Below are 19,804 nucleotides of genomic sequence, written 5' to 3' on the forward strand. Positions count from 1 at the left end.
AGAAAGGTTACTTTGGTTCAAGGAGGATTTTCTGATCAAACCAAAAGGGAGAGGTGCCAATTCCAGAATGTACTGACGGTTGCAGAGTCAATGATAAGACAGACTTAAGTTCAAACTGCATGCACGGAGAGACTTGGCACAGGGAATTGGACCTAAGACTCCATATAACTTCTGGCCTGGCCTGACCTGACCTGGGAGTAGCGTCTTTTCTACGTGTAATTGAATGCTCACTCTGACCCATATAAGAAAGATTCACATTATAGCCCAAGGTCAGCACACCTGTTTGGATGCAAGAAATGTATGTTTAAATTTCTATTTATTTCACATAAAGCATTGTTGGCATTTGAAAGCAGTTCTTCCAAAAACCTAAATAAATACTCTACATGTTGGTGTATTCATATTCTGGTTCCTGTTAAGTCTTCCAGAAATGTCTGTTCTGTACCAGTGTAGAACAGGAAAGAGGTTTTACGGGATAGGAGCCTGTTTCCTCTCCAGCTCTAGAAAAAATATCAGATAGACAGAAAGGAAATTAAGAATTTTATTACAAAAGAACCTTACAGCTTTATCCAAAAGCTCACTGGAGAAGATAATGAACTTCAAAATCAGGAGTACTTATTTTCAATTTATGTTCAACAATTTTTTTGCTAGTGTAACTTCAAGTTTAACTGAGCTATGTCTGTTCAGCACTCATACAGAAGAAAGCTCTGTAACTCGTGACTCCTAAAACTGGAGTTTTCCACTCTCTTCTGAAAACAAAGTCCCTTTTCCTTCCCAGCTAAGTAGAATACTTTATACCTGTTAGCTGTTCAACTTCCTTTCACTGAAGTTTGATGTGAAACCATATCAGTCTATGGTCTTTGTCTGAAAGAGATAGCTGAACTTTGGAAAGCATTTCTACTTACAGATCTTTCACTTGTCACCCAGGTATCATGGTGCTTTTTGTGTTTCCTATTTGGATGAATAAATCTTCAGATGCCAGTTCTGCACACAACCCAAAACTCTAGCTTTTGGTCTCACACCCTGCCTCTAAGCTGGGGTGGCACAAAGCACGCAAGATGATGGGCTGTGTGCTTCCTTTCCCAACCCTGAAACTCCACACCCAAGCCCTCTGCAAGTTCCTTTCATCAAGAAGAGTTGTTATTATTAAGGACAAATTAGAAACTCCAAATAAAACAGTCCAGTTGTAAAGTTTCAATCACCATCTATAGTCCTCTCTTCGTTCCAGCAAGTCCTAACCTTTCAGCCTTCTTGAGTCCCAGTGTGTGAATCTCCACGTGTTGGATGATGAATGGCTGGTTTATCAACCATGTGACAGACAGGACGGAGAATGCCATGCCACAATGTGCTGGGTTATGTGACAACTCCACAGGACAATGATAAAGGAAGATAAATGCAAAAGTTTCACAAATATTTGCTGACATTTGATAACTTGATCGGATCTAATCTCTGCTCTCCTAGATCTGACCTACGCAGGAAAAGTAATCAGTATGACTGTACCTAAACAGGAAAATGTGTGGACTCACTATATCAGTCTCTGATGAAGCAATTCTTAGCTGCCCGCAGAATAGGGCTCTTCTGGAACTGCTATGCCTGTCAATCTCCCACACAGACTAAAGGTTACATCGGCTTTCCAATCAAATAACAGAAGCTTTGCTGTTATCTTCAGAGATAGTCCTGATTAGAACCAAGGCAAGAGCAGAATTAGGGGCAAAGGTAGAATTCCTGCTCTGGGCAAAGATCTACTGAAGCATATGCATACTGCTCAGTAGTATACTGATCTCATCAGGGTTTCCTGCACAGCAGAGAATTTCATCGCACATAAAGACATTTGTATGAACAGGCTAAAGGCAGTACAGTTGTCAACTGGAAAAAACTAAGCACAGTAAGGAAACACCACAGAAACAAAAAACACCACTTAAAACCTGAGTTTCAACCCTCTATCTTTAACTGAAAGCAACACCAAACACTTTAAAAAAAGTAGTTTACATAATGTGTAAAAAAGATATTAGGAAGAAAACTTCCATTGAGCCAGTCTGCTCTGATCTTCCACCCTGATATATAGTATTTCTCTCATAACTGGAAGTCAAGAGGCTGCATGAGCAAGGGTCATTAATGGAAGCAAGTTGAGCTTACTTCACCAAGAGAGCTTTTCAAATCATCAAAAGCTCTCCCCACCTTCAGTGGTCAATACATTAGGCCACTGATTTTCAAGCACAGAAGAAAGGGCTTTAAGGGATTTTAACATTCCCCCTCCTCCCAAAAGCAGGATCAACTCTAACTAAATCAGAGAATTATAAAATCAGTTAGGTTGGAAAAGACCCTTAAGATTATTGGGTTCAACTGTAATAATTCATGACTGATGGCTGATGAACAATGCTTGAAACTTTTCAATGATACCAACTCCGTATTTTGCTGAGGCCATTTCTTCCAGTCTTTCACTGTTTTTATGGAAAGTTTTTTCTAATGTATAACCTGAATCTTTCTCATTACATTTTAAACATGTATTACTTCTTGTCCTATATACCCTAGAAGAGTAAGACATTACTTTATTCAGGTATATTTAAAGACTGTACCCTCTCAGGCTTCTCTTCTTCTGGAGTTAACAAATTCAGCTTCCCCACTTATTTCACACAAAATCAAGGTTCATGGAAATACGTTCATCGAACATAAGTACTGTGAATCCAAATTATCTCACGTCATAGAGAATTTGCAGCTAAAAGCTATACAGGTTTCCTCCCCAACCCTTCACTGAACACAGCAGCTCTGCTAACCCGTCAGGTCAAGGCCATCCTGGACTCCACCATGACATCCCTCCCAGCCCATTCCTCTCTGCAGTGGGACTCGGCTAGATACGGCAGGGCCCAAGCACAGTCAGGCTACTGCAAACTTTGCTTCCTGCCCTCAGCTCCTCAACTCCTCTCATAACTGCCACCAGTAGAGTAAAGCCTGGATGAAAATATGCGAATCTGCAGGAAGTTTCCTACAGATTTCCTACAGGTGCAAAGGAACCCTGTGATACACAGGAATACAGCTCTCAGGAGAAGGGCCCTCACAAAGTATGTTGCAAGCTATCCAATGTGATACAGAGGCACTGGATGACTCAATTGCAAAGTTCTGAAATTTAGTTTAGACAAACTACAGCTGCCTTTTAAAGAAGCACTCCAAACACACAGAGAATTAAATAGAATTAATAAGTAAAAAACACTGAAGCAAATTCAGTGGGTTTTGATAACCACTTTGGAGCTAAATAAACTCTGGGAAATAGATTCAGAAAGATGCTGATTTGTCACATGAGGTTGACTAGCTCTTTCAGGAATACAGAAAAGGGAACCCACTCCAAAACAGTTACAAAAAAGGAAGTTAGTGGCACAGAGAAGCTTAGATCACAAAGAGTTAGGCCAAGATGGATAAAGACAGCACAATCCCATGCTCAAAGCAACATTTAGTGTTATCTAGAACCATAGACTCATTTAGGTTGGAAAAGACCTTTAAGACCACTGAGATCTTAAATGAAGGGTTCCAGTTCACACTAAGAAAATGTATGTTAATGAAACTATGGAAATAGTGGCCTAAAATTGCTGTCAAGAAGTATAAATCTCTGGTAAGTGTTTTAATTGCTCCTATGCAAGTTCACAAAGACATTGCTTAAAGAACAGACTGGTGCTTTTGTAGATTTTTTTTTTAAACCAAAATGACAGCATAGTAACAAATGATTGGCAGAAATTAAAAAATGAAATACTAATCAAAATGTACAAGACATTACAAAACAGAAAGTCAACACTATCACTCATTATCCATGTTTACAGAAACAAATTTTGGATCCCCTCCAACAGAGACAAAACTCCCAGCTCACCCAGAAGAGCAGAGGAGAGAATTTATTTTTCAAGTGCTTTCTACACCACTTGCTTAATTTTATCAGATATTTTACACCTTATGAAATAACTTCCCTATTCAAAGAAGTTCTGACTTGATTTCAATCCTTTATCAAAGTTATTCATTCTTTCACTAACAGCAAATCTTAACTCTGTCTTAACAAACCTTCACCTGTTTAAGCCATTCTCAGGTGTGATTCACACAGTGTCTGCAAAGTCTTCCTCTACAAAGCATAGGTAAATAAAAGATTTATATTGCTATTAAAAAAAAAAAAAAATTGGTCTTCTGGTCCCTTGGCATCCTAGACACAATAATCTGCTGCCAGAAATCAGAGGCAGTGTTTAACATCCATTACACAGCCTGTGCCACAGGTAACAACACTTGCAGACAAGGAAACACTAGCTGTGCAGAAGAGGCAGCGAAGTCTCTGTCCTCTGCTGTCACCTCAGTTATGTTCAGTCCCCACCGCAGGGACTGGCTCACTCGGCATGGCCATGCTCTGTTCTTTCCCACCTAAACAAAGTGTAGTGCTATGCTATTGCCTTAAAATACTGATTCCCTGCTGCTGCCAAATTACTTAAAGTGATGGCCAGAAAGGAGGGACATTGCCTAATAATTAACTAGTATAAACTGAAACAAAAATCCCCTGACAAGCCTTATTTTGAGGCCTGATGGTGATCACCAGCTACATTTTCTCCAACTGAGACTTGAGAATATATTTTAAGGCATTAAAGATACAAGGATTGTATTTCATTTCTACTATAACACATTATTTTCATTTTTAGGAATAATTCTTAACATGCCAAAACCACCAACTAATCTTTACAAAATCTCTGGCTACAAGTCAGGGGTATTAGCATTTCCCCCTTACAGGTAGAAAAGCTGAGGTATAGAAGGCAATGAGAATTACCAGCCATGAATGAGTGCTGGAGCTCAAAATTGAAACCAGCATCCTCGCTTCGACGGGTAGCTGTGCTCAGTTTCAGACAGGGGAGGCAATACAGCTCTAAAAGCAGCATTTAAAGCCTTTGCACACCATCCTTTCCCCAGTGCTGCTACGGGAAATATACCTGACACTCAACCAAAGTTGAGTGGCCACTGGGGAAGAAGGGACTGAGGACATGGGGGGTATGAACTATTCTTACGAAGCGTGTCCACTCCGGGGCTGTAGAATGATTGCTGCCACAGGCTTTGCTGTCTCTTTATATATAAAAGGAGTCAACTTCTACCAATCTCTACTTGCTCACAGGCAAAGGACAAGGACAACCATAAAAACACTAGAAACCTTGTTGAAGCGATAAATCAGCGCTGCTCAAGGTCCCCCATTCAATAGAAAATCCTTACTCAGTGAAGAAGCATATGCTTAACTTTATCACAGAAGCCAAAGCAGGTTGCATGCAGCAATGCTGGTGATTTGTTTGGAAGGCTGAAGGAAGAAGCAGGGATATGCATTTAGCTTATTTTTCCTGAAAAGAAACAACCTTTCATCTATTTGGGCAATGTTGAGTTCAACAGAGATGCTGTGTTCAAGTATTTTGCTCTCAGAAATGTGAACAACTGCCCACAGGGCATTACCAGAGATGTGGCATTTCTCTCTGAAATCCTCTGCCAGACTCTGTAAAGGTTATACCCAGTTCTCAGGACCCATCAAATCCCATGGCAGCCAGCCCCAGGATGTATAGCCCTTTGGAGTGCTTGGAGTGCTAAATGCCAGCATTTGAGATGCCCTTCAGAAGGTTCCTCCACAGCTGACCTGTTACTTTGTACACATTTCTTTTACTCAGTGCTTGAGTTACAGAACATTTTTATCTTATACTAGTGCTTTCAAAATGGATTAATGTTACAGGGTGGCAAGAAAACAGGCAGCAGTCCTGTCCATGGCAAAACACAGCCTGCTCTTATGGATGAGGATGCAACCATCGTGCCGGGAACCCAGTGGAGAACAGGCTTCCACACCTCCTGCACCGTGGGGAGAACCTCACATCGCAGCTGCGCGCTTTGCAGCACCACAGCAGGGCTGAGATAGAGAACCAGACCACAAAGCCAGAGCAACACACCCGGTATGTCACTTGTGGTGCATCTCCAGACCTTACAACAAAGGTGGATTTTGTCTCTTTCCAGGCAGAAGAGTCCTGCTGGGCCCCTCCCCGAGATCAGCAATGCCGTTCCCACCTGGGGAAAGTCCATCCTTCACGATCCCCTCGTGCCACTTGGTAAGTCAGGAGCACCCCAAATACCTTCTCCGTCGCTCACTGCTTCCTACCTGGCAATTTTATCCCAGCTCTCCTGTTCCTCAACGCAACCTCCCCATGGAAACCTGCCCCCACTTCCAGCGGCGCCACCTCCCCGGGCCCCCCCGCCCCGCTCCCCCTTCTCCCTCACTCCCCAACTCCCCAGCGCAGACCGCGAGCTGCCCCTCGCGGCGACCGTTAAACGGTCGCTTCGTGGCGTGGCCCCGCCCCGCCCCCCTTATCGCGCGGCCGCAGCCGCCTCCCGCTCCTATCGCCCGCGGGCAGCCGCACGCCCCGGCCCCCGCCAGCGGCCGGCCAGCTCCGGGACGGCGGTGGGTGCCCGCCGCCACCCACGGCCTGCGAGACCCCGCGCAGCTCGGCCCAGCGCGGAGCGGAGGGGTGCGGCGCCCGGCCCAGCCCGGCCCCGCGCCGCCCCGCCCCGCCCCGCGCGGGGGCTTTGTTACCCCGCATGCAGCATCGGCCGGGGAGGCGGCTGTCCCCGCCCGGCCCCCCGCCCCGCGGAGCGCACGGGAGGCGGCGCGGCGGGGGCGCCCCGGCGGCAGGCCCGCCCCGCGCGGTGCCCGCCGTCACTGCCGCGGGCGGTTGGGCCGCCGGCGCCGCCTTCCCCCCCCCCGCCGCCGCGGCGGCCTGATGCGGCACCCGGCGCCGCCCTGCCCGGCTTGCTCCCCCCAGAGCCCTCCGCCTTGATCTCTCCGGGGGGCGAGGCGGGGGCGGGACGCCCCGTGCCCGGTGCGCCGGCCATGCGGGGCGCGGCCCCCGGCGGCCCGGCGGCGGGCGGCGGGCGTTGAGCGTGGGCGGCGGCGATGCCGATGCCGGGGGGCGGCGGGGCCGCGGCCGCCGCCAGGCACCCCCCGTCCGGCGAGGCGGCGGCGGCGCCGCGGGACGAGGAGCAGCAGGAGGAGGAGGGCGAGGAGGATCTCCGCGACGGCGGCGTCCCCTTCTTCGTCAACCGCGGCGGGCTGCCCGTGGACGAGCCCACCTGGGAGCGGATGTGGCGGCATGTGGGCAGGATCCACCCCGAGGGGGAGCGGGTGGCGCAGAGGATCCGGGGCGCCGCCGACCTGCCCAAGGTGAGGACTTACCCCCCCCCCCCGCCCGGGGCTGGTGCGGCGCGGCGGGAGGGGCCGGGCCGACCCCCACGGGGCGCAGAAGGGAAGGGGGGAAACGGTGGCGACCTGCTGGGAGCGTCCGCTCGCCCCAGCTCGGGGGCCAGCCCCTGGGAAAAGGGCCCCTGCGCCGCTCCTGCGGGAAGCAGAGCCACGCTCTGGCTCGGAGTGCGGGAGGGTTCTGCGGGGCTCTGCCCGGCCCTGGGGCGCCGGCAGCACCCTCTTCTTCTGAGGCCTTGCTGGAAAACAGGCTTCAGATGGCTAATGTGCGAGCCCCCTGGGAGGGAGAGGGATTGCCCTAAAGAGGAAGACTGGATAAACGATGAAAAGATGAGGAGGGTCGGATTTAGAAGAGTCCGAATACTTGAGGTGGGAGCGCAAGTGAGACAGGCAGGGGTGAGGCTCTGAACCAGGAGAAATTAGATTTGGGTACAGCCTCCCCAGAAAAAGACATTCTTGCACAGAACCATGTCTGTCAGAAAAGAGACTCTTGATGCAAAAGAGTTGTAAGAGGAGTTAGCGAACGCTTACAGAGCTTGTTGCTGGTGTAGTGTCAGATGTGATTTACAAGTGCGTTCCTGGCCTTGATGCAGAGAACTCTATGAAAAGAGGAACCCGTGATCGTTTCACTTAACCTTGTGTCCCTGTGCCATACTGAAATACTTCCATGTGAATTCTTGTGATTGTTGCTATCTGTGCTGCACCTCAGCCGGAGGAAAATCTCCCCCGTTCATTGGCATCCTGTGAACAAAAGACATAGCAAACATTTGGTGTGTCACTCCACTGGGGGGTTATGAGAGTATTCCCATCACGCCAACAGAAGAAATTCACATACAAAAAGATGAAGTTTTTTCTGCTCAGACTTTTTTAGCAAGGACTTACCTCCTTGGGAAGGTTAATTTGAAGTATGCAAGAACATGCTATTGTATAGTGCACAGGCAATCTGTACTGGTTTCCACGACGAACTCTGGAGGAGCATGTGATGTAACATCCTTTGTGCAGTGAAGAGTTACAGGCATCTGTGGCAGCAACCAGAACAAATCTTGAATCCTGATTACAGTCCCTATTCTAACCCCGTTAGACTTTTCCTTCCTTTAAAGATTTCCTTCCTCTTTTCTGACTTTGTCCCAAGCCTGGGTGAAGGCTGAAAACATGTTTCAGATCAATCAGAACACACACTACTTAAGTTCCTGACCAAAAGGGCCTGATTTGGGCAGGAGAGGTGAGGGAAATGGAAGGAAGAAGTTAAACAAGAGTCCAGTGCATGAAGGGAGGGAAATACAGTTGTTCAGTCTCTGGGTTTGGTCTTAATGTGAAGTACTTCCACTGTTCTCACTTTATAGTCTTGGTGCCAGAGGGTTACAGTTAGGGGACACACGTGGTATGAGCTCTTGCAATAACAGGTGAAATTGGGCTATCCATTCTTTTTTTTGGTGTCTGCTAGCACCCCTGGGAACCAGATCTATAAACTCTATTCTGTCATCTGCAATCTGAGATCCCATTCCCAAACTCACCAGGCATACAGCTGAGAGGATGCTGGAATGCAGGAAGGAGCACGGATGGATGGGCTCTGTTTCCGTAGCTCCTTTTCCCCTTTAGGAATGTGTTTTCATCTCTGAGGGCTGCTTATATCACCATCCGTCTCCACACCATCATGTTTCTTCAAATGGCTGATGCAACAGATGAGAATTAGGGCAATGAGTATACCCTGCAGGGCTAGCTCTTTGAAAAGCCAGGTACTCTCCATGTGCTGGAGGATGAATAGGCCTTCTTAGGTGTTGGGAATTGGACACTGGCTTGCCTACTCTGAAATTTTTGGCCTGTGTTGGGGGAAATAACTCTCAAAAGAGTTGTCCATAAACTAAACTTAATACCGTAAAACGATGACTGCAGGGAGGCAGTGAATAAGACTTTATAAATATGTTCACAGATCAGCTGCAGGGGCAGTGTCTTTCACTGGGGTGCTAATGCTCAGATATCTTCTCTGGCCTCCATTTCCTTCCAGTAGATTTGGGGTGAGTGGGCACTGAGTGAGCCATGCCAGGGTGGCAGGACATAGTTGATTGGCCATGCATGCTAGGCTTCAGAGTGCCACCCTCTCGTAGGCTGTTTCCTTTCTAGCAACAGGGTGGGGTATTACTTTGTTTGAAGCTGCTGGGACCATCAGATGGGTGCACACTGGAAATACAAAGTGATGTGTGCTTGCCTCATTAAGAAATGATGGATTTTAAATGAGGTGGTTACGAGGGCAAAGACAGGAAGAGTTGCATCTAATGGGCTCATATAAAGAGAGAGAGGGAGAAAAATCCAGTTTCTTCAGACAGGCTAACAATTGGCATTGGTATTGCTCCCATGTTGCTTGCAAAAGAAAGATTAGGGAGGTGCTTGGATACATATAAGCACCATAAACCAAACTGTTGCTAAACTAGGCTGGCCAGAAAGCACTTCTGTGATACGGGTAACAGTGGAGCTTTGTCTGTGCCTCACTCCCATCTGCCTTGTGTCACGCACAGCATGGCCCACTCAGTACCTGAAAATCTCTGTTGTTCTCAGGATCCCCTTTCTAAAAGCAGAGTCCCAATCCCATGCATGTAGCCAGCCTGCTGGGGTACATGAATCTAGGAGTGGGGTGATGCAACCCCTCCACAAGTGATGAGGGACCAAGGACATGTTCAGTCTGTTAAGCCTGGCAGAGGTATGTGCTCTGGGAAATCTGGGCTCTCTTCCTAGATCTCTCTCCAGCTTTCAGAATAACTAAAGGGAAAGCAGAATAGATCTGATTTCCTATCTTTTCTGTCACAAATAAATTCTTCTCTGCTTTCTGGAGGATTGTGAAGACTGCCTAGTATTTATAGCCTTTCTGAGATGTGTAGTGGATGATGCTGGGTAAGAACAAAGCATGAGGGTCTCCTATGCTGTCAGTGTGGGACTGAGGGATGGAGACCTTTTTCCTCTCCTCCTACTTCTATTGCCCCATTAAAATGCTATAGACCTGATGCAAAAGAAACTGTAGCCCAGTCTGGGCTGCAGGCCCAGATCTGAGAGAGAGAGAGCATGCTGTACTTTCATCAGTTTAATCACTTGAGGTGCAGGAGGCTCTTTGCATTAACTAGTCCCCTGCTGAACTGGGTGCCATTACACTGTCTCAGTGTTGCACAGTCCTTTGAGGATAAGGGGATCTGGGGGTCTGTACTAGTAAAGGGAGGAGTAACTACCCAGAATCATTAACCTGTGCTGTCAGCATGCACTTAATCGTCTGTCTCCACTCAAAAAGCATGCAAGTCTCTATTCTGAAGAAATGAAACAAAGTTAAATAGTCAGCCTGTCCTGGTTGTTACCTCTTTCATTGTTTCTGCCTGAAAATGATTTCCTGTGACTCAGTGTGTCAGCTCACAGCATCCAAACTGACTCAGCTTGTGCGGTTCCAGAGACGGCTCCATCCCTGTGCCACTCTCTGGAGCCTTCCCTGCTCCTGCTGTGGCTGAACAAACCCAGTTTCACATCTGCTCCTGCCATTCCTGTGCCATCTCCTGCAAGTGAGCCAGCCCGTGTCTCTGCTTGTTCCATGCAGGGTACAGAAATGAGGCACTGGACATGGCAACTGGCACCTCCAAGAGGTGGTAGAAAAATGGGTACCAGTGGCCAAATGGTGGTAGTTAGTTTTCAAAAAGAAAAGAAAGATCAAAACATGGGAGAAAAAATGGATAGAGACTTGTTTAGCTCAGTGTTTACTTGCTGATAGTGTTTGGAGCTAGACTGAGAAACATTTACAGATTATGGTTTCCAGAGGCACCAACAGCCCATCTCTCAAGGTTAAGCAGTCTCTGGCCCCTGTGCTGTGTGGGCACAAGCAGAGTGCAACCATGTGGCAAACCAGGACAGGGAACTGATCTGACTGAAAACTACCCATGCTTGCTGGCTCAGCTTTCAGCTGGTTCAGGTGCCTGACTTGGTTCACCAGTCACTTGTGCCAACCCAGGGCAGAAGGAGGAGGTATGGAAATGAGTGGCCACAGAAATACACATGGAGGGTGATGAGTGCCAAAGCAGCATTGCTGGCTACAAAACCATGGCCAGCAGAGGCAGTTGTGCACAGCGGAGTGGAAGGCCCAAGGGAAGATCTGGTTCTGACTCACTCTTTCTTAGCTGGGGATAGCCCAGCTCTGGGGGAAGTCTGAGGAAGAACTGAAATGCTAAAAACCAAACTGCTGTGAAAAGCTGCAGTCTGGTACCAGAGGGGTGTGTGTGAGGCATGAGCTATTCTTCAGAGGGAGAATGCTGGGCTGTTTCTCCAAGCCTGTCAGTCACACTAATTTGTGTCTTCTCCATTACATTTGTCCTGTGGACAGGACCCTTCTCTTTCCCTAGACACGTTTTCTCAGCTGCTGACAAGGCTGCAGTTATCCCCCATGGAACAAATGGTGAGGAAAATCTGACTGGACCTGTAAGGCCGAGGCCTCAGAATGGGACAGCAGACACTGGAGGGGGGGCAGTCATGATGCTGTCAAGCCTATATCCTAGTCAGTGCCAACTCACCTGAAATTCCAGGAGGCAGCGAGGAACCTTCACACCCTTTCTTACAGGACTGTTCCATGCTTCGGTAGTTTTGGGGAAACTCATTCTCCATTTTTGCCTCTTTCCTTCTCTTATTTTTGTTTTGTGCCTTCCAGTTGCATACTCAAATGAGGCCAAGCTCCCTCGGGTGATAGCTTTTCTGTCTTGCATCTTGCCTTGTCAGTTAATTTTATCTAATTCTTCCAATGTAATGATGCCTAAATGCAGGACCCTTTCACACAGTTTCTCTTGCAGCTCTGTGGTCTGAATCTCTTCCCAGTTGTCGGTGTGGGAACAGAGAAATATTCCTGGTGTGGTCACTTTGGGAAGCAAAAAGGTGCTGGTTTCAGAGGAACATGCTCCCTGTAGCTATGTGCTACTGAGTTCAGCAAGAAGCTGGAGAGGTTTTCAAGCAGTGCTTTATGTTCTGCTCCTCATTTCAGATTCCCATACCAAGTGTGCCTGCGTTCCAGCCGTCCACCCCCATCCCTGAGCGCCTGGAAGCTGTACAGCGCTATATCAGGGAGCTTCAGTATCCTTTACTGTGACTTTAGTCCCTGGTGTGATAACCAAGGAAGAGGGAGCAAGGGGACGCTCTTTCCCTGTGAAGAATACAAAAGATCATTCTGTTGTAGCTGGAAGGGAACAGAAACTTGCTCCCTGAAAACAGGAAGCTGGACTTGGGATGTTGGTTTGTTATGCTGCTCTGTTTCTTTTATTTTCTGCCCAAGTTACCTTCTGATCTTGTTCACTCCATGTAACAAAAGGGCATGTTGTCAAGGGCCTTTCCCCACTACCAACCTTTCTAGATCAGTGGCTTTACAGTGCCATTTCATTAAAAACATGCATATCTGAGATCCTGACAGCTGGCTCTCAGATGGACTACAAACTGTGTCACCTCACTGTTAAGGCATGGGTGAGCTGTGGTGGTGAGAAAACTGCCTCTCAGGTCATCCTACTTGAATACTCTTCTCTGTAGCTGCCTAAGGGACAGTCAGCCACCCTGTTTTTGTGCAGCTGTGGTATCCTGCCTCTTTATATCAAGAGCTTCCTGTGTGACTGTGTCCTGGGAATGAGATTTCTCCATCCCTGTTGTGCTGGACAGCAGGTACATGCCATGCAAGCAGTCTAATCTCACTGAAGAGATACAGAGCTAGCTCTGGCTTCAGCCCTAAAACAAGGTAAGAATGCAGACCTTTTGGCACCTCTCACCCTTCTAAGGTGGTTGTGCTCGGGAATGAGTCCCGGTCAGTCTTAGAATAAGGTACCATGAATGTTTCAGTGCTCCGTGCATTCTGTGCAGACCAGAGCAGGCACAGATCTATCAAACTTTGTTTTGCCCTGGTAACTGGAAAGCTGAGAAGAGCATGTGCTGTCAGCATGGACCTTTGGAAAATGGACTGGAAACCTGTGTGTGGGGAGGAGAAAAATTAACAAGAAGGAAATACAGTGTAAGTAAGGTGGGATTATAAACAGAAGAAAGGCAGGAGAGGGAGGTGGGGATTTTCTTGCGTTGCTGGGATCGTGATTTGTGGGATCATGACTTTGCTGTGAGAATTGTAAGTAACATGAAAGTTCTTCTTCAAACTACTTTCCAAGCTGCCAAGCCCTTAACTTCTTGCCTCCAGGTACAATCACACTGGGACACAATTCTTTGAGATTAAGAAGAGCAGACCTCTGACTGGGTAAGTGCTGGCAGCTCCTACAGCATTGAATCCTTGCTTTAAGATGTTGGGGCCTTGCTATACCCACGGCTTTTTCTTCCGTCCCCTGGCCAAGGTCTGTGTGGTACTCAGGTCTTTCAGTACTGCAGCTTCATCTTACTTAAGGTGACTTTATTGTCTGTTGCCTGGGCATGGCTGGGCAGAGCTGCATCTGGCCTTTCTCAAGGACAAGAGTAGGTTTTGTTGTCACGAATCAGTAAATCCAGTAAAATAATGTATTTCAAAGATGTGCACATTCTGCCTTCTTCCAATTGGAATATGAACTCCTGGTGGATTCTGGAATTAGGTCCTGCCCTAAACAAGCTTTGTAAAAGCCAAGTATCTTTACAGGTCTAACTTCATAGCTCCTGTGAGTACCTTTGCAAAATATAGGCTCACTGAGCTTTTGGTGTCTCATACTTTGAAGGAGAAGGGGGATTCTTCTGACTGCAGATTTTGGGAAGAGCTGTGCCCCATAAGTTCCTGGAGAAAAGCACCTGATGTTCATTGACTCTCTTGCCAGCATATTGAGAGTCTCCCAAGACTGGCTTCTTATTGGTCTAGTCCATAGACTTACATGACTCCAAATATCCTGTGTTGTAATCAGTGCAATGTTTCCTCCACAGTATTTGCTGAACGGAGAGTAGGCTTGATGCCACAGAAGAGGGCTTCACTGTCCTTGAACCTTGTGAGGCAAACATTGCTGACTCCTGGTCCTTTGAGGCTTCTGCTTTTGGTCACACTGGTGTCCATCCAGAACTCCCTGAGCCAAGTGCTGTGGTCTCCCTGAGAACAGAGATTGGCCTAGTAGGCAGCTTTGTGGTAACTCACTGAAGGGATTTCCTTGTAAGCAGTGATAGCACGTGGTAGAGTCCTGGTTTGGATTTAATATCTTCCTAAAGAAGATATTTTCTTCTGTTCTGTGTCCTCAGTGGGTCACCTTCTCTCCTGAAACCTACCTTACCTATATAGTGCAGAAGGGCTGAACTGGCTGTCTTGCATAGCACAAGCCCTCTAACTGTCCTTGTCTTTCCCTTGTCCCACTCTGCAGGCTGATGGACCTGGCCAAAGAAATGACCAAAGAGGCCCTGCCAATAAAATGCCTGGAAGCTGTGATCCTGGGAATGTATCCTTTCCTCTTGGAATTGTGCATGTCTGCCCATCCTTGTGTTTTCTCCTCTGCTCTCTTGTGATGCTTTGAGGCTGCTGATAATATTGTCACCAAGCCCCATATCCCTCTGTTTTCCCTCCCCAGTTCTCCCACCAATAAAACCCCACCAATAAAATCCAAATTCAAGCAATTCTCTGAAATACTAGAACTAGTTCTTGCTCCTCCTTCCTAAGTAGGGTGGTGCTGCTCTGGATAACTCTACAAGTGAGTAAAAGATAAAAGAAGGCTCTAAGGAACATCTAAAGAGGGGCAAAATATAGCTAGAGTTAGGTCAGGAAGTCCTTTGTGGGTAACACTGCTCCCTTACTGCAATGTTGGCTGCATGTGTTCTACATTAAAGTAAGTTAGGGATCCTCCCCAACTTCTAATCATGGTGTGTGTCACTTTACTATTATGACTAACACCGCCTGCCAGCTTAGGCAATACCTTTAAATTCTAGACACGTGTTGTCTTTAAGTACACATCTTTCCTAGCTATCTTCCAGGCTTAGACTATGTCACTCAGGCTATAGATTCTTGATGCACATTGGCAAAGCCAGCTGGAGGAGCAGAGATGGCAAGTTCAGAAGGGCGGTCTGATGAGTATTTTGTCCTGAAGGTTCCTCAGTTTTGTGTGTGAAATAGTAGCTAGTAAAACAAAGTGAGGAATAATGCTACAGTGTTAACAGTTTGGGCACTATGGAATACAGCACACTTGACGTGTTAACATTGCAACTTCTGCATCACAAAACTGCTTCAAAATTAACTTACCTTTGTTGACTGTCTTATTGAAGAGGCCAAGTCTGGTTTCCCCATGACCCAGAATAAAGTAGGGCAGCTTGCAATGAGCTAGACTCTTGACCTGGAGAAAAATCTTGCCTATGGGATGCCTGAATCAGTGGTGAATCTCCTGAGCAGGCTGGGAGGGTTTGGAGCAGGAAGGATCTTGTCAAGAAAATGGTATCACTGGTTGTTTCCTGAATAGTGTCTGCTGTCAGTTACCTCACCAACAACATGACCACGCTGGACCGTTTCCCCATCAGCTTCAAAACCCACTTCTCAGGGAACTACTTCCGACACATTGTGCTGGGGGTGAACTTTGGAGGCCGCTATGGGGCACTGGGCATCAGCCGACGTGAGGAGCTCATGTACAAAGCACCCGTCTTCCGCACACTGAGCGAACTCATCTTTGACTTTGAGGAGGCATATCGCCGCTGCTGGCACACTCTCAAAAAGGTGAAGCTGGGCCACTGTGTGTCCCATGACCCACACAGTGTGGAGCAGATTGAGTGGAAGCACTCCATCCTGGATCTAGACAAGTTAACCCGGGAAGACTTCCGCAAAGAACTTGAGAGACATGCCCGTGATATGAGGCTGAAGGTAATTAGGAAGGATGGAGTAGTTGTTCACTGCTGCATCTGCTGTCTTGCCTGGCTGATGGTGTGCTGGGGGAATGAAGTGGCAGGAGCCTGTCCTAGGTGGTGGTGGACTAGAGGGTGAATTGGAGGCTGGGGGCTCTTTTCCTTTGTGTACAGGCTGGTCCCCTAATGGATGCTCGTGCAGTACTGCAGTTGTGATGAGCTTGGACTGTATACAGTCCTTGGAGCCATAGCTATCACTGTAGCTTGTTTTTCTGGCTTTTGCATTTTTGATGCACTTGCCTTGCCTTTTTGTCTTTTACTCCCATATAATTAATCATGGTTAGGCTTTGTGTTTTCTGGTTACTACTCATACTTCTTTTCTGCTCATGTTGCTCTTACTTTAATTTTTCTGGCAGATTGGCAAAGGAACTGGGCCACCATCTCCCACCAAGGACAGAAAGAAAGATGTCTCCTCCCCACAAAGAGGTCAGGCCAGCCCCCATCGGCGCAATAGCCGTGGGGACCGACGGTGAGTAGGGTTGCTGAGCAGGAGACCTATCTAGACCATCTCTGGTTTACTCATGGACTCCCATCTTGCTGTCTGGTCTTGGATCCTTCTGATGTCTTACTGGGGTTCTTTATAACAGGGGATACTTCTCTCACCTGCAGTAGTATTCTTTCCTAGTCTGTGTCTTTGTGAGTTTATCATTGCTGGGGGAGTAGGGGGACAGCTGGGGTTTGTTTTGTTTTGGCAGGGAGGAGGAAGGCAGCTCAGACAGTGATCTTGGTAGCTGGTATTTAACCTTACACAGGGGTCCAAGTGCTGGTGTCTCCCAGATCTGTGCCCCAAACAGATTCCAAAAATTACACTGCTGTTAGTGATATTGTTTTCCTGAAACTGATCTGGGGTACCAGTATGGACTTCTTACTCCTCCTAACCTGCATTCACTTCTGTGGAGATCACTGGGAGAGTTTCTGGAGGTTGCAGAATAATCCTGCCCACAATAGTGTAGGATGTGTAGGATAAGTCTGAAGCTTTCCTGTACCTTTTCCTTTGCTGCCATCTCTATGTACAGCCCCTCCTGAGTGAAAAAACAGTTCCTGACTAGTTCTTACCCTCTTTGCTCACAGGCCATCTGGTGAGAAAAAGCCTGCCGATTCCAAAGCCATGCCAGACCTCAATGGGTACCAGATCCGGGTGTGAAGAGAGCTGTACCTTGTGTGCCTGGCTCCACAGACTTCTTTCTGGCCACAATTGGGACCTGGATCCACCTGCAGTGATTCTGACAAAGGGGACAGGGGAGCAGGAGCGGAACAGAGTGCTGATCTTCCAGGTACTTCCTAGTGGGCCAGTCCCAGAGCTGGATCCCATGGGTCCCAGAGGATTCACCTGCCTGTTTCTGGGAAAGGTGTCCATCTTAATTCACTGAAACAAGTATTTTTTAAAAAAAATTTAAAAAGATCTGTACGTTGGTGGGAGTTTGCTGCAGGAAGAATATGAAGTGAGTGGGGTCAGCAGACCTGCTATCAATTTTTTTTGTGTTAGCAGCAAGTAGATGAAGCATCTTGTTGACAGTACTTCTTCCCTGTCTGCACAGAAGGCTTCAGCCCATGCAAGGCCTGCAGGGCTGAGGAAGAAGTGCTGCTGGAATGGGATGGCACCCACATCTTGTGCAAAAACTCAATTTTGTCATTATGAACACTTTGTTCAGCATTGCTTCTGTGAGAGACAGGGCTGAATTTGCTCAGCCTCCTGATTTATCAATCATACAAAGGCCACTCATTGGAGAAACCACATCTTGTGTGTTTAGTCCTACCTATTTCAAAGCATTTCATTGTTTCTTAGGGGGTAGACAGTGGGATGATAGTCCTCTTTACCCACTGCAATGCTGGTGAGCTGTTGCTCTAAGTCCTTTTGTGGTCGAGTGGGTCAGGATATGCCTATGCCATTGCCACATGAAAACAGGCACAGAGACCTCAATCGTCCCAGCAGTGGAGGTGGGGGCAGGCAGGGGCTGGTGGGAAGCCTGAACTTAGAGTCATCTCTTCATCAGCCTTCTCTCTATTAACTTCTAGTGAGTGCTACTGTGAAAGCTTTCAGAAGGCACTTCAGTCACTGAGGTACAATTTGAAGAGTAAATAGTTAAAGAAGGATTTAATGATGTGAACAGGTTTTACAAGCAATTTTCCTTTCCACAAGGGTCTTGCTCCTTCCCTCACTGTGGTGTTAGTGCTAGAGTTACAGACACCTGCTGGTGGGAAGCCCTGCTCAAGGAAGTTGCAACAGCTTTCCTGACAGCTCAGTCTGGAGCCTCCTGAAAGTAGTTCCCCACCCCAGTCCTAGAGCTGTGCTTGTTTTCTGGCTTTTCGAATAGCTGCAGTATTTGACAGCACCACTTATGCTAGCATTCCCCAAAGCGCTGGGCTGGGCCTTTCTGTCCCCTAAAGCCTTGACTCTTTCTACACTTCTTTTCAGGGGAGTGTTATGCTACTGATTAAGCAGTGTAACGCTTGTCAGAAATCTGAAGTGTTGTCAGACCTCTCTCTGAGACCTAGGGCCTGGAAACAGTGGGGTTGCCAGAAGTCAGAATAGCATGGCCTTGAAGTCTTCTGGATGCACAGATCTAGGCCATGCAAAAACTGAGGGTTGGGAGTGGGAGTATCCTTGAGAGAAACTGAATCTTGTTTTATCACAGCACTGACAAAGGAGCTAAACTTTCTGAAATACTACATATTTTTGTTAGAACTGGGTTTACTCTTTTTTGTGAACTTGTTAGAAACATGATGGAGCTTAGCTCTACCAGAATTTATGTTGCTGTATTGTTGTGCCACACCCTCATATAAGCAGTGTTATTTTGGTAGCAGAGAAGGGATTCTTACCCCCAAACAAATCAGCTCTTTTGTCGAGTTGAAGCAGTGTTAATCCTGGAAGCACCACCCACAAGCGACTGAACTCAGGCCTTACAGGTTCCTAACTGTACATCCTTAACTGTGATGTAACCTGCAAGGCGCTATATCCATACCGCTGCAGTCTGTCCTTCAGAGCTCTCTTTGTAGTCTGTACTTTTCTGCTATGCTGTATGACCAGGAGGACAGTCCATGGTGAGGTCACTGAACTTGCTCCTGATCCAAGATAAGGTTAATCCAGAAGAGGATGCCAGTTTTCTCAGTTCAGTGCAACACCTGTCCCTTCCTTTGCACTCCAGCTACATGCAACAATTTGAAATAGACAGCAGTAGCAAGCCAAGCACCCATCTGAATGTGTCCTCTGGTCAATTTTGTGTGGCTGTAAATTAACATAATTAACATCTGGATGCTATTGATGATGTTAGCTGTAAAGGTACCACAGTTACCTGTCAATACCACAGGTCACTTGGAAGCCACAAACTGCCTTTGCATAATGTTTGCTTTGCAGCAGACTAAAAGTTCAGGTGCCACTGTAAATCATAGGATAAATACAAGCAGCAGTCAGCAAGGGAGACAGAATGTCGGGTTTTATTAAAGTGGATGAAATCCAGAAAAAAATTATAAAAGCCCCTTAGATAAAACTAGGATGCATTCTCACCGTGACTTTTTTTTTTAGTTAATTCAGAGTAACTGGAAAGCTCTTGAGAATAATTAGTAGCTTTATACAGAGCACATTCAATAACTGGACAGACTTGATGGAAAGGATGGGAAGTGTGTTGGGGGGAGGAAGACTTCAAAACAGATGGGGCAAGTGAGGGGTCAGCTGCAAGCTAATGATGCTTTCTTGAAAGCAGGGCAAAAGAGACGTTCAGCAGTGTTAGATCACCAGCACAGAATGGC

General features: G+C 47.2%; 1 protein-coding gene and 2 long non-coding RNA genes across 3 annotated transcripts; 1 reads left to right on the forward strand and 2 right to left on the reverse strand.

Annotated features, from left to right (window-relative positions):
* Positions 1–300: 300 nt before the first annotated feature.
* LOC141923494 (uncharacterized) lies at positions 301–940 on the reverse strand. The gene is made up of 2 exons (XR_012623309.1): positions 903–940; positions 301–497 (listed from the first exon to the last, which is right to left on the reverse strand). It is a non-coding gene; the product is annotated as an uncharacterized LOC141923494 (long non-coding RNA).
* A 5,983-nt stretch (positions 941–6,923) lies between these two features.
* Positions 6,924–19,458, forward strand: VASH1 (vasohibin 1). The gene is made up of 7 exons (XM_074824804.1): positions 6,924–7,195; positions 12,228–12,316; positions 13,413–13,469; positions 14,539–14,613; positions 15,635–16,016; positions 16,414–16,526; positions 17,129–19,458. The coding sequence occupies exons 1-7, from the start codon at positions 6,929–6,931 to the stop codon at positions 17,199–17,201; spliced, it is 1,056 nt and encodes a 351-aa protein (XP_074680905.1). The 5' UTR covers positions 6,924–6,928; the 3' UTR covers positions 17,202–19,458.
* LOC141923498 (uncharacterized) lies at positions 7,577–12,114 on the reverse strand. Its single transcript, XR_012623310.1, has 2 exons — positions 11,767–12,114; positions 7,577–8,901 (listed from the first exon to the last, which is right to left on the reverse strand). It is a non-coding gene; the product is annotated as an uncharacterized LOC141923498 (long non-coding RNA).
* Positions 19,459–19,804: the final 346 nt, after the last annotated feature.

The sequence above is a fragment of the Strix aluco genome, chromosome 4 (assembly GCF_031877795.1).
Source record: "Strix aluco isolate bStrAlu1 chromosome 4, bStrAlu1.hap1, whole genome shotgun sequence".
NCBI lineage: Eukaryota > Metazoa > Chordata > Aves > Strigiformes > Strigidae > Strix > Strix aluco.

Coding starts and splice junctions, on each gene's coding strand:
- VASH1 (XM_074824804.1), top strand. CDS start 6,929: ATGCCGATGCCGGGGGGCGGCGGGGCCGCGGCCGCCGCCAGGCACCCC. Junction 12,317..13,412: donor CGCTATATCAGGGAGCTTCA/GTATCCTTTACT, acceptor TCTTGCCTCCAG/GTACAATCACACTGGGACAC. Junction 16,527..17,128: donor AATAGCCGTGGGGACCGACG/GTGAGTAGGGTT, acceptor CTTTGCTCACAG/GCCATCTGGTGAGAAAAAGC.